The sequence below is a fragment of the Balearica regulorum genome, chromosome 1 (genome assembly GCF_011004875.1).
Source record: "Balearica regulorum gibbericeps isolate bBalReg1 chromosome 1, bBalReg1.pri, whole genome shotgun sequence".
In the NCBI taxonomy this organism is placed as follows: Eukaryota; Metazoa; Chordata; class Aves; order Gruiformes; family Gruidae; genus Balearica; species Balearica regulorum.
The window spans coordinates 159,984,452-159,997,313 of NC_046184.1; the positions used below are offsets into that span (position 1 = coordinate 159,984,452).

Here is a 12,862-nt window from a genome sequence, read left to right on the forward strand (position 1 = left end):
ATGTCAACATGCCCAATGTTAAAACCTAGCCAGCAGCACGAGTACCATCCCTCTTGAAGTTCAAACCAGCAGGGCTGCAACCTCACAGCTGAATTTTGATGACACATGTTAACTGAACAACCCTCATATTGACTATGGAAGGCTTCTAAGCCTAATTGTTTTTTACTTTAGCCAGCTTAAAAAATACATAGGTCTAATGTAATCAAGATGTTCACTTTAAACACTGCATCTTCACTGCTCTTGAGGGTCCCCTTTACAGAGACAAAGATGTTTTAGTTTTAGACAGTACATATCAAATGTAGTCTTCTTCAACTGCACGCTTTATTTCCTGTGCTATCTACCAGCTTTGACAAGTGTTAATATCCAATATAAAAAATGTCTGTTCAGCCTCTGGCAAAATTCCATTCCATTAAAATCATCCCCACAGATGAATTTATTCCAAACAAATTTTCTTTTAAGTGTTCTCATTTGAATATTAGCATCAGATAGGAGTTAAACGATCTGCTCTCCCTGATCTCTGAGATACACAATTATATCATATATAGCTTACTCCAAAGGCTATGACAATAAACGAAGCAACGATTTCAGGAAAGAAAAAAATCCAAACCCACAAATTCCCCAAAACATGACAATAAAAGTATCATAGCTTTTACAGATACTTGCAAATGTTTATGTTTAAGACACAGTAAAGATGGTTTCTTTGAATAAAACACAGGTAACTACTGTTTTTCAGCAGATCAAACAAATGAAAAGAGAAGACTCTTCTAAAGACAAAGTGCAAAAAAGAAATAAGCCAACAAATCTGAAACCCACAAAATTTCCATTTAAAACTTGAATAGCTTCTCAGACTTTCTCCTCCTCCTCCCCAAACACATGGTTGTAACACTTTTAAAAGGCAGACATTAATTTACATATTTTTGCTGCACAGCATTGGCAAGACACTTGGAAAATATGAACAGTGCTCTTGCAAAGTCATAAGCTACATCATTACAATAAAGCTCTTGTTCTTGACAAGAAAGATCGCAGAGTGCGCAACAGCATGGAGAATCACTAGCTAGGTCTAATCTTTTAAGGCTTATAGGCTACAGTCAGCACCCTCAGAGACATTAACTTGATTACATACTTTTTTTAACGTAACTGTAAAACACATGGGGGGATGCTTAATTAAGCTGAGAACAAAACCTTACAAGATGCAATACCTAAAAGAGAAAGTATCTCAGTTTGAACTGGGAATAAGCAAGAAATGTCTAGCAAGATAATTAACCAATTCAGCAGATTACTGAGGAACATGACAAACTCCCCTATCACTTCGAGTCTTCAAATTAGAAGCAGCAGTTCTCTTCAACTAGCAAACTTTAGTTTCTCACACCTAACTACAACAGAAGTTACAGAGTGAAAATTATGGCCTCTGTCATTAAAATAAATCATATATAATCAGAGTACCCATCACAATAGCCCTCTTCAGCCTCAAAAACTAAGCACAGTAAGACATTGACATTCATATCAAAATACTTCTATTATTGCATGGGTTAAATCACACTTCATTCACAGCAAGCTTCCAAATGCCAGTGGCTGGAAGGAAAAATAATACAAACCCAATCATTTTCCAGACAAAAGAAAACAGTAAAGAGCTATGTTGATTGTTTCAGATTGTTTTTCTCACTGTTTTCCAAAAACTGATGTACTGGGGTGACATAAAAAAGGTAAGAACAAGCTGGTGTACAACAGTGAACAAAGGGAAAGAACCAGAGGAGAAAGACTGGGGGGGGGGGGGGGGGAAATCACATAGAAGAGCACAGTTTGCAGTCTCTTTCCACACAAAATGAGCTGTCTCTTACCTGAAAATCCTCTTTTATAGCTTGTAGGTTATATGCAAAGAACTTCTGATAATGTTGGAAAAGCAGAGTCAATAGAATCGAGATGGCACTTGGGACTAGTAAGAGACTCTTTGACAAAGGTGCTTTATCTTAAAGACAAAAAAACAACAACAAAAAATCCATTTTAGAGAAAAATCTCTTGCATTAGAAGTGACATATTTAAATAGGTGATTGGAAAACACAATAGCAGTGGCACCACCTTGACCTTATCTCAACAACTTCCCAAGTTCTCAACAACTTGCAAATAGATTGGAAAAACACACCAAATAAAGGAAGTCTTTGGAGATATTAATGACAGTTAAATATTAATCAGACATTTTGTTTTCAACAGTCTCTCATGAAATTAATTGTTTGGCTATAATTAAACCTAAGCTCTCTGCACTGACAGAGCTAATGCCCTCCTATGCAGCCCTCCTAAGGCTCAATAATGTTTAAGGAAACAAAACAATCACTCTTTTTCGCTAGCAAAATATACATGCATATCTACTTAAAACAAATATCTTTGCTTCCTTTGCATTAGGGATTGAGGTTAGCTTTTTTCTAGAGGCTATGAAGCAGGAACAACCTGAATAAATGTCCTGAATAAACTGACACTGTCTTCACTGCACTTGGATCCACCATTCAAGGAAACATATCTAAGTTAATTTACATGCCATTCATCTTCCTTCCATTCAGTCATTATCATTTTATTAATAAAGAAATTAATATAATCAGGAGGCTTGTGAAGTCAGAACTTCTTTCCCCCAAGTAGCATGACTTCTGGAAAAGACACTCAGAAGAAAGCAAGCAGAGAACAGAGAAATCTGCAATAGGCATTTACTAAAAATTGCCAACTGGAATATCCAGCAGGATTATACTCAGCAATTCATCCTAAGCTGCTGGTGTAGTTGATGCAACAAAACACAAATTCTTGCCCAACAATTCAAGCCAGTACAGAAACTCTGAAATATTATTTCTTCTATGACTTTTCCCCAACTTTATAACTTTTCCAGGCCACTTTTCTTCTATGACTTTTCCAGGCAACTTTAATCACATTTATTTCCTTCCCAAACATCCCAGTTATAGCACAGAACCTACTAATTTTCAGACAACTGCTTTTCTGCAGGGTATTATGAAATCCATAGATCTGCTGTCATTATTCTTAGATAACAAAAGGACCAATAAGACTACTTTAAAAGTACTAATGCGAAGTAAAGAGCAGGAACACAGGAAGAACAAAACTGCATTAAAAAGTATCATAGAGGAAACCTTTAGTACATATCCAGATAAACTGACCACCATAAATGATTCTGTCAACATCTGCTGCACACTAGAAGAGTGAACTGCTAGAAAAGGAAGATGGTAATAGGCACCAAAGGCAAGGTTTTAATCATGGCACAATCCCACAGCCATCGAAAATATGGTTCTTGCTACGTAATTTAAGCATGATCCTCATCCAAGTACTAACTGATGACATCAAGAAGAACTTTGATGGGCACTGTTAGCTGTTCCCAGTTCACACTACCTTGAAGTCTGCAGTCTTCTGATGCTCACCATGTGAAGAAAACATCTCTTCCTATGCGTATCATAACTTAAATTTGTACCGAAAACTCCTCTTTCAGTCGAAATCTATACCTTTGAGTTCATTATTTACAGACTCACTTTCCTTACTCCATTTAAGCAACTAATGTCTTGAAGAACTATCCTTTTATAGGAATTAGATGGTGACTTTGATTGACACAGGTTGATGTTACTCTGCTAACCATAAGCTCTACTCTTATGATTAGGTTTTCTCTGTGAGACATACCAGGAGGGCAGAAAGCCTGGTTGATTTTTATTTTTTTTAATGCAAGAAAACGATCCACCTTTCAATTTAGTATCTTTCTATAGTCTTTAGATATTCATTTTTTTTAAATTATTCATTTGTCTGAGTTGGACGCTTCAAAAAAGTCTGAAGCCATCAGAGTACTGTAGAACACTGGGGGAAAAAAGAAGCTGGAGCTCCCTGAAACTTACTGGGAGCACAATACACATACATATTCACTTGAAACTTCAGCCAATGCTCCTTTAGTTAATTTAACTTAGTTAAATTAACATTTCTTAATGTGAAAAGGTCAGTTTTATAACCAGGATATAAGAGATATTTGAAAGTATAGCCTAAATCAGAACAATAGTAGTGGCCGCAACAGTAGACATTTCTGAACCAAAGTTTGATAAAACTTGCTATTTTACTATAAAATACATTTACATTATTTCATGAGTTTAAAGAATTTTTTTACAAAAAATTGTTAATCCTATAATAATTTTCACATAAGGATCATGTTACCAAAAAACCTGCGACAAGCAAATCACTAGATTTCCCACCATGACTATATATTTCTATACAACTTTAATATTTATGTTTTACTGTAATTTTCATATCATTAGATCATTTTTACATTACAGGTAATACACACTTGAACTACGTTACCCTATCAAGTTAATTCCTAATTTGAATGCATTTAAAAATAACCAACCAACAGTACCTTATCTGTTTTCTCCAAAAGTGTGAACGCGTATTTTTATTATGAGCCTCCTTTCAGCTTAGACACTTTAAACCTTGTTATAGAGGAAAAGTACTTATTTTTAAGCACGTCACCAAGTGAAAAACCACAGAAGTAACTAACCCATTAATGTGACGGTCACCCACAGGGAACATCACATGAGTAACGGAAACTTGTACTCTCAAGCTTCTCAAAATGTCATCAGGGTTGATAAATTTGTTCTTGTCCAGTAAACTTGAGAATGAGAAACTCTTCCAGATAAATAATGCATCTCCTGCATTCCTCCCCCCCTCCCCAAGTGTTTCACTGTACAGTGCAGTAGTTTGCTTTACCCCTCAACAGCATATAGATCATTATCAAGGACCACTGTGAGGTTGCCACTGCAGAAGAAACCCTCCCACTGCTGTGGAATGCCTCAACTGGTAAGACCAAAAATAACTAACAATACCGGATACTGCACAACTGGGTATTCTGGCATCCAAGTCAAATTCCTTACTTAGAATGTAAAGGTAAAATTTAGAAAGCAAAATTCTTAATCCAATGCATTTGCAACCATGTAGAGGATGGAAACTCGTACTACCAACCTACTGGGGTACCAGTGTCTATTGGCAGCACCACTGTAAACGTGTGCAAGGAGGAGAAAAACACAGTGCCTCTATACCATGTAAAGAACGTAGAATGAAAGGGTAAACTCTCATTTTCATCCTGAAGAGTTAAAATACATCAAACACTGTCTTCAAAGACCTTGGAATAAATTTGCAACCCCAAAGTACTCCTTAAGTGGCATTTCTTTCAAAAAACAGGCAATAATAGCATTGGTGCTGCAACACACATACTGCGACATTTTATAATAACCAGCAAAACATGCCCGTGCTATCACAAAGAGCAAAGAACTCGCTTTCACTACAGATCTTTGCTTCCCCCTGGTGCAATGAAGAAGTTCTCCCCAAAACTGTCCTCATAATATCACAGGCAAGCGTCCCAACATTTGTGCTACCACTGTGCAACACGAGACTGATCCTAAAATGCAATATGAATGAGAAAACCACCTCTAAGTCTCCACATTCCACCCCTGAACTCATTACAATGCCCACAGATCCTCCTCTTCCACAACACACTATTTTTCTGGCTGCCAGTACCACTTTTGAAGCACAGAGAATTAAGGAATAGATGTGTCCATCCATCACAAACAGAGGGGGAGGTTTATGGCACAACTGTTCAAGGAATTGCAGCTTCAGAAGCCACCAGAAGAATACAAAAGTTGTGGTAGCAGTAACAGCTACAATTTTTGAAATTATTTCATGTTCCCTGCCTGTTCGCCACTCACAAGTGAAGACAGACAGCAGATGAGCATGTTAAAACAGCCAGACCAAGCTACTGTTTCAGAAGGGCTTTTCGGGGAACAACTTCACCCCCTGGACTGCTATTCTAGGCCCAAGATTCAAACGTTGACTTGGGAGAGGACCTCATTGCTGGCGCCAGCTGATGAGCAGCGGCTGCAGAAGCTCTAATTAGTTCAGAACATTTTTTTGTTGGGATCCCTACTGAGCTTAAACCACAGCTGCAGATGAAATATACTGTGTAACATCTCTTTTCTTCTCTGCTATCACCTCCAAACTTCCCAAACTCAGCTGCTTTGAGGCAGACATGCCACTTTCATACAAATTCACTCATCGGGGCCTCTATAGAGGCATGAAATACGCACAAACCACCTTTTAATGCTGATACACAAGATCTGTGATCTTTTAAATCGTAACTGATGGCACATCTGAATGCACAGTACTTCCCAAATGCACTGATGGAATCTGTATTTTGGGTGGTTGTTTTTCCTGCATTAAGCCATTATGCAGATATTAATCTTTTCTATTCCGGGATCTGAACAAGAACCTGCAGCAGGTTCACCAACTGACAGTGACGCTTCCAAATGGTCACAGTTTTCAAGGACTCTTGCCTACTATTTTCCCTTCAGATGCAAGTTTGCTACAGCAAACAGCAGCATGAACACCTCCTCCTGAAGGCCTGGAAACCTTGCTTGTCCTCTAGTATAATGGTTGATGAAACCCATTGTCAGATATTCAAATCTGAAAAGTAATTGTTAAGTGCTTCCTAGACACCAATGTGTGCTTCTGGGAGGCTGGAGCAATCTTACTAGATCTGAGGAGCAAAGTTTGTCTTTATTATAACACCACACTGAGTCCTGAACAGTAACCAAGAACAAACGAGAGCATGCCACGGAGGGAAAAAGACAAGAGGTATGGACACGTGTAACACTGCTTGAGGAATCCAGAAGACGCTCTGAGACTGCGTGCTGACTGGTAGGATGGATTTTAACCATATGATTATATCTTAGAGTTTGTTCAATCCAATCTAAGTATTTTTCTAATATTCCATCCTTTGAAAAAAAATACCATGCAATACCAGAGGACCCCGCAAAAGCAGTGAAGTTACTGCTGCCTGAACACATTACGTGACTGGACGAAGTATTCTGGGTCAGGAAAGCAGCTCTTGCCCTTGGCCTAGGCACAGAGCACAGACACAGGAAGGGGATCCTGTGTTCAGACTGTCACTTCACAGCATAGTCTGGTGGTTAATCATCGTGATGCCTGCAAGTGAACACAGTAACAAGAGTTCCACTGCAGGAACAGTTTTTCATCAAATGCTTATAAACTTAATGCAGAAGCTGAGAGGTGAATAATATTAGTATATATACTAAGAAAGTCAATACAGAAACCAGCTGTGATCATGTTTTAAATCTATTTTTAAAAGGCACTGGTAAGACTGTAATCATTACAGACTTATACATTCACTGTTTAGAAAACTGCTGGGTTTAGTCTAGCTCACAAACTATAAAAGAATGAGGAGCTACAAAAAGAAAAAAGAAAAGAAAGGAAAAAAAAGAAGAAAATCTTCGTTTCTAAAAGGAACATTTGAAAAGACACAGAAAACGGAACAGGTTGAAGTCGACAAAAACACTCCCCTTGTTGAGCAGCCTCTTCTTCCTCCCAACCACAGAGTATGTCACCATACTAGTATTAGTATGCACTGTCAAAAATATCAGGTATGGCTACACCACAACACCACGTGGAGATCCCCACGCTAGCTTGAAATGGGTTACCTCTGCAGCAGCACCAGAGTCGCCACATTTTTGTGGCATTCAATGCATGGCTAACTGAACTGATGTGGCTATGCTGCTCCCAGGACTCAAGCTAATATTTTGAACCGGCTTGCACTGTAGCATGCTGATGTACAAGCTAATTTGTTTTCCCATATAGTACTGTACTGCATAATACTGTTTTGCACAGAAGTCCAATCTATTCAATACATGCTTCATTTTTCTTTCAGTTGTACCACAAAGCATCAACTTACACACCTTTATTATTTTCCTGATGCCCGCATACAATGCGGTTCAGACTTGCAGGTTACGCAAGCAGAGGAGCGCAGCGTTCCCTTCTTGCCTTGGGGATTTGTAACAAATTGCTGGCACTGCACTACAAGGTTCACAGAGAGGTAAAAGCGTAAGTTGCATTAGCGGCAATGCTTACACTCAACTTCAAAGGACTCTGCTCCCTACTACTACATGAAGTGGCTTGAGTGTAGTTGGCAAAGCAGTCAAATATTTTCCAGATGTAGCAAGTGGATAGGCTTTAAAACCACGGACTCAGGTTTTACCTTAATAAAGACTAGCTCTAATAGCCTTTCCACAATACTCATGTGCAGTATTGCATATAGCATGAAGAAATTTGGGAGGGGCTATTACAATGTCTGCAGAAAAGTTTGGTGTTGGTCTCATTTAAGTTGTTGGAAAGGCCTTAAGTGTCTAATAATGGAAAGCCTTCTGCATATCATACTTTGCTCCCAGGATGCAGCACGTTGGAGAACAAGCAGGAAATACAGCTAAGCAGTACTACAGTAAATCAAACAGCCAGCCCAGTGTCAGTCTTCAAGCACTCATGCTAGCCTTTGCAGAGCCACTGCAGGGTTTCAGCAGCATCTTCAAGGGAGCAGGGTTGCTGGCAGGCTGCAACACAAGCAACCCGTCTCAGGCACCACAGCTCACCTCTTGAGCCTCTCCTGAAAGCCAGTGGGGCTGCATGGGGCAGCATGCTTCCTGAACACACTGCAATGTTGTTTTACAAGTCAACAGTGGGTTAGCATTTTGCTACACCATTCGATTACACTCATGCTGTGCTTCCTACTATCCAGAGTAATTGGCTTTTTTCCCTCAGGGCACACAAGCTCTTCCAATATTCCAGATAACAGAAACAGTTTCCCTTAACAAGGGCAAACTGTCTTTGCCCTTTTAAACGGTGTTCTTCCTTGCTTCCTTACTTCCATATCTCTCATAGTTGTAACATGTACCAGGTATGTTAACTTTTACACGTCGTCATCCAAAATTGTGTGTGTCATGCACCAAGCAGGTGTTACCAGCTCCTAATAGCATCATCATCTGCTGCATCTAACACTGCCCGTTAGGAACTCAGCAGACCACTGCTAGCAAAGGACCTACTTCTCTGAACCGGCTCACACGCACCCCAGGGTTGGCCTGTTTGTCGGAGGGGTTTGCTTTTATGTACCTGCTTCTTACAACGTCACTTTTCAAGAACCTCTCTGCCTATGCATGTGGTTTTAATGAGTACTGAACAGGAGAAGCAGGAGGGAGGATTTATACCAGGAACCTCTTAAACTAGGATACAAAATATTAAATAAACACTTTATGTAACAACTTAATTGCAGTGCTCAAAGTCACGAGACATCTCCTTAAAAGGCACATGAACAAGGTCAAGGACTTCACTACACAGACTCAGCTATTCAAGCATTATTTACGAGAAAGTCAAACTTCGACAGAAGCGATCAAACTTATGAGGAATACCTGAAACTGTATCTATGGTAAAGAACTTAGAAGTTTTGAACATTCCTTGGATGAAGATGGTATCATTCACCTCACTGAACTATGGAGCCAGGATGCGAAATGAACTTTTTCTGTGTAGCCATGTATCATAGCATAGCATCCACTGGCACCCTTAGTACAGAGATGATCCATAAAGTTAGCTCGAGGTAAGTAATACAGAAATAGTTTGTACTTGCTAATACCTTTGAAAAACATTGTTTGCTCAGCATAGCAGGGGTATATTGGCAGAAATAAAATCTGGCCATCAACCAAGCCAAGACACATGTACAAAAAGAGACAAAGGCTTTATCCATGGCTAGATCTAGATGATGGTTTTTAGGACCATTTTATCAACTGACTCTAAATAATGCAACAACAACCTTACCCTGAACGAAGAACAATAACAATCAGGACAGCTACAGTATGTAAGTATGTAAGACTTCAGAAAAGTTCAATTGAGCTAAACTTACTGTGTTACATCAGTAGTAAGTATGTCAGGGCCACCTTACAATACAAAAAAATGCATTCGGCGTAAACAAACCTGATAGTATTCTTGGTCTAGAAATCTGGAAATGCAGCTACTCAGTAATCTGCACAAACAGATACATAGCTGAACTCCTTTTATTGATGAAATTAAAATACTCAAGTTTTTCATTTACTCCCTAGCACTCAAGATTTTGTTTGTGCATGCAGCCAAAGATTTTCCCAAATAAATGTTATAAATAAATTGTGCTAAAAGGAAGCCGCAGTGTCTTCCTCCAACATTTCCTAGAAACAGTACATCAGTACACTGCTAAGTGGCATCGGCCTACCGAAGTTCAGTCATCTCTTCTGCTACATTTTGTTATATTAAATGTTTGGAATATTAAACAATAACTTAATTTTAACAAGTACACATGCTTTTCATTTAAATTATAAGCTGTTTTCTCTTAAGCACATACAGTTACCATGTCTGGGAGATAACAAAAGACAAAATTGATTATAGGGTCGATCGAAGTTCCATGAATTTTTACAGCAAGAGGACTAACGTATGATGAAAAAGGCCCAAAACCTTTCTACACGATGAGGGTCAAAAACCAGTTTAAAACACATATTTAGCAAATGTCTTGAAAATATCCTACTCGTATCAGTCTTCTTACAGTTTAAAAGAGCTTTGTTTTCATCAAAACATCAAGAGATGAGAGAGGCAGCCTAGAAACACTGAGAAGACAGGATACAAGAAGGGGAAAAGGGACTGATGGAGCATCAGTCAAAAAGAGAGGGGCTTTGTAGAATGTTGATTACGAATTTGATCTATGTACTGCATCAAATAAAACATAACGATTCTTGAGTTATTTCTCTCATTTAGATCTCTAATGACAACCCAGACTATTAATCTTTATATTGTTTCCACAATCTGCCAGAATTGTATGATATAGTCCACTGATATTTATTTTGGTTTATTCTAAAATTAGCAGAAGAAATAAAACCCAAAGAATTCAAAGAACACGGACAGTAATATCCTCATCCAAGATTCTACCACCCTTCACCAGATTAACATTACCAGATGGAGCAAAAAGTTTATAACCAGCTGCAACTGCTGCTACTGAGAGTCACTAGTTGGTCTCTTATCTCTTTCAGAAAAGTATTGAATGCAATTTCAAGAATTAACTAAGCCGAAGAATTTACAAGAACCAAAATACTCCAAATGAGTTAATTACTTAGGTTCTGATAAGAAGTTTCAATGTAAAAAACAAGTTTTTTTTTTAAAAAGCAAGGAAGCCAACCCCAGACTTGCTTCTAGAAAACTAGGCACAAGGGTGTTTCTGGCACCCTTGTTAAAACACATAATAAGCTCAGTAAAAATCACATTACCAAAACCTAGTAGAGCTCTGGGGTCATTTGTTGGTTGGTTGTTTTGCCATTGCTAAAGAGGAGAATTCTGCAGAAAGGAGTGAAAACAAGGCAATGGTGAAAACAAGACAAAAAGAATACAGGAACCTCTGACGTTTTTACCACTGTATCCATGTCTGAAGATGCTAAAAGCCTTAATCTACTAGAAACATAAGCAACAACTGGGTAACTTTTTAAAATAACCTAAGATATATGTGGTTAAAAAGAGCTTAGTATTACTAAGTTTTATCAAATGGTATTGTGATATGGATTGAACCAAACTCTGTGGATGTTAAGAAGTCTGGCAGAGATGGCACACCAGGCTATAGGAGCCTTCAGTCTGACCTGGCACGATCATTCTTACTGCTGTTGAACTGATCTGGTTATTTTATCTCAGGTCTCTAACACAAGTCCATTTATCCACCAACTGTGTCCCGACAATTGTTTGCCATTGTCCTTCTGTCAGAGGTTACCACTCCCAAGACTCAGTGGCAGAACAGAACGTGGACACACACACACTTCCCTGATGCAACACCAGGCAGCTGGGTTTGTGCTCACCTTCATCAACTGTCTAAACCATCAGATTCTGCACATCAGTGACTGAATCCTACCTACATGCTGCTACTGTAGCAAACACTTCTGCTACAAAAGCAGAAACCAAAGTGTGAAGGCACAGGGACATCTTAAACTGCCACAATTGTGCACTAGGTGAAGGTGTATCACTGTTACCTAAATTCCTGCCTCTACTAGAGTTTGTCAGTGCACCAGTACCAGCCAAGTCTTATTATGAAAAGTTACTTTAGGTCAACAGGTGAGTTCAGTGGGAGCACACATTTTAGCAGTTGCCCAGAAGAAAAAAAATAAAAAAAGGAAAAACACCTACTTTTTCCATAATGGCATCTTCTCTAGATTTTTCTCCTAGTATGAATATGTTTCTTATGGCTACAATTTTCTACTCATCCTTCTGATGGACCCATATTGGAAAAACTTTTAAATACTGTGACTTTCTACCCATTCAGCCAAACAAATATATTTTTTCCCCCCACCTTCTTTCTCACAGAATTATACACAGACATATGCCATTAAAAGGTCATTCTACAATACCTGTTACATAGGGGGGTGGGGTAGGTGTTGGAATGTAAAAAATCAGGAGCTGCAAATTAAGCACAGTGTTATCAGATCCATCTGTAAAAATAATCCTCCCCTCATTTGGATGCCTCAAACAGAATACAGCTACAACTAATACTCCTTCTTAAGTGCCAGGATTATTCCTCCCTAGGCAGAGGGTGCTTTCATGCTCAGATTTGGATTTTGCGTGAAGCAGGGAGTTAGTCAGCAAAGTTTTTACTATCGTTTGTCCCAGCGTGCTCTGAAGCCTGTAGTGCCAAAGTCCTCACTGCAGCCAGCTCAGTTCTTCCCCGCCGTTTCTAATCGCAGCAGATTCTTTGTCCTGTACGCAAGCTCAGGAGCAACCCTCAATGCCTGTGAAGTTTGCTCAGGTAGCACTGGGATAGGAAGTGATTTACATTTGCTGTATGTAAAAATAAAGTTAAACAGAGCAAGAAACGTATTCACTCTTGAATCTGTCTTCCCAATAAAGCAGTTTAAACAATAACATTCTTTACATTCTGCACATTAAAAAAACAGTTCTTTCTCTGCTCTGATATATATCTATATATTTATACGCACACGGAGCTGGGACA

At 38.8% G+C, this 12,862-nt stretch overlaps 1 protein-coding gene and 1 long non-coding RNA gene across 5 annotated transcripts in view; one reads left to right on the plus strand and one right to left on the minus strand.

Annotated features, from left to right (window-relative positions):
* UBAC2 (UBA domain containing 2) overlaps positions 1 to 12,862 on the minus strand; it is a 109,660-nt gene that overhangs the window by 96,132 nt on the left and 666 nt on the right. For 2 of the 4 annotated variants that reach the window (XM_075741249.1, XM_075741265.1), the window contains exons 1-2: positions 9,270 to 9,399; positions 1,839 to 1,966 (exon numbers count right to left, since the gene is read on the minus strand). In XM_075741249.1, the coding sequence (XP_075597364.1) occupies positions 1,839 to 1,966; positions 9,270 to 9,312 (171 nt within the window). In that variant the 5' untranslated portion in view covers positions 9,313 to 9,399. Of the gene's footprint in view, positions 1 to 1,838; positions 1,967 to 9,269; positions 9,400 to 12,862 lie in introns of those variants that run through there. The other 2 variants (XM_075741254.1, XM_075741276.1) reach the window with 1 other exon arrangement.
* Positions 9,318 to 12,769, plus strand: LOC142599613 (uncharacterized). Its single transcript, XR_012833192.1, has 2 exons — positions 9,318 to 9,454; positions 11,626 to 12,769. It is a non-coding gene; the product is annotated as an uncharacterized LOC142599613 (long non-coding RNA).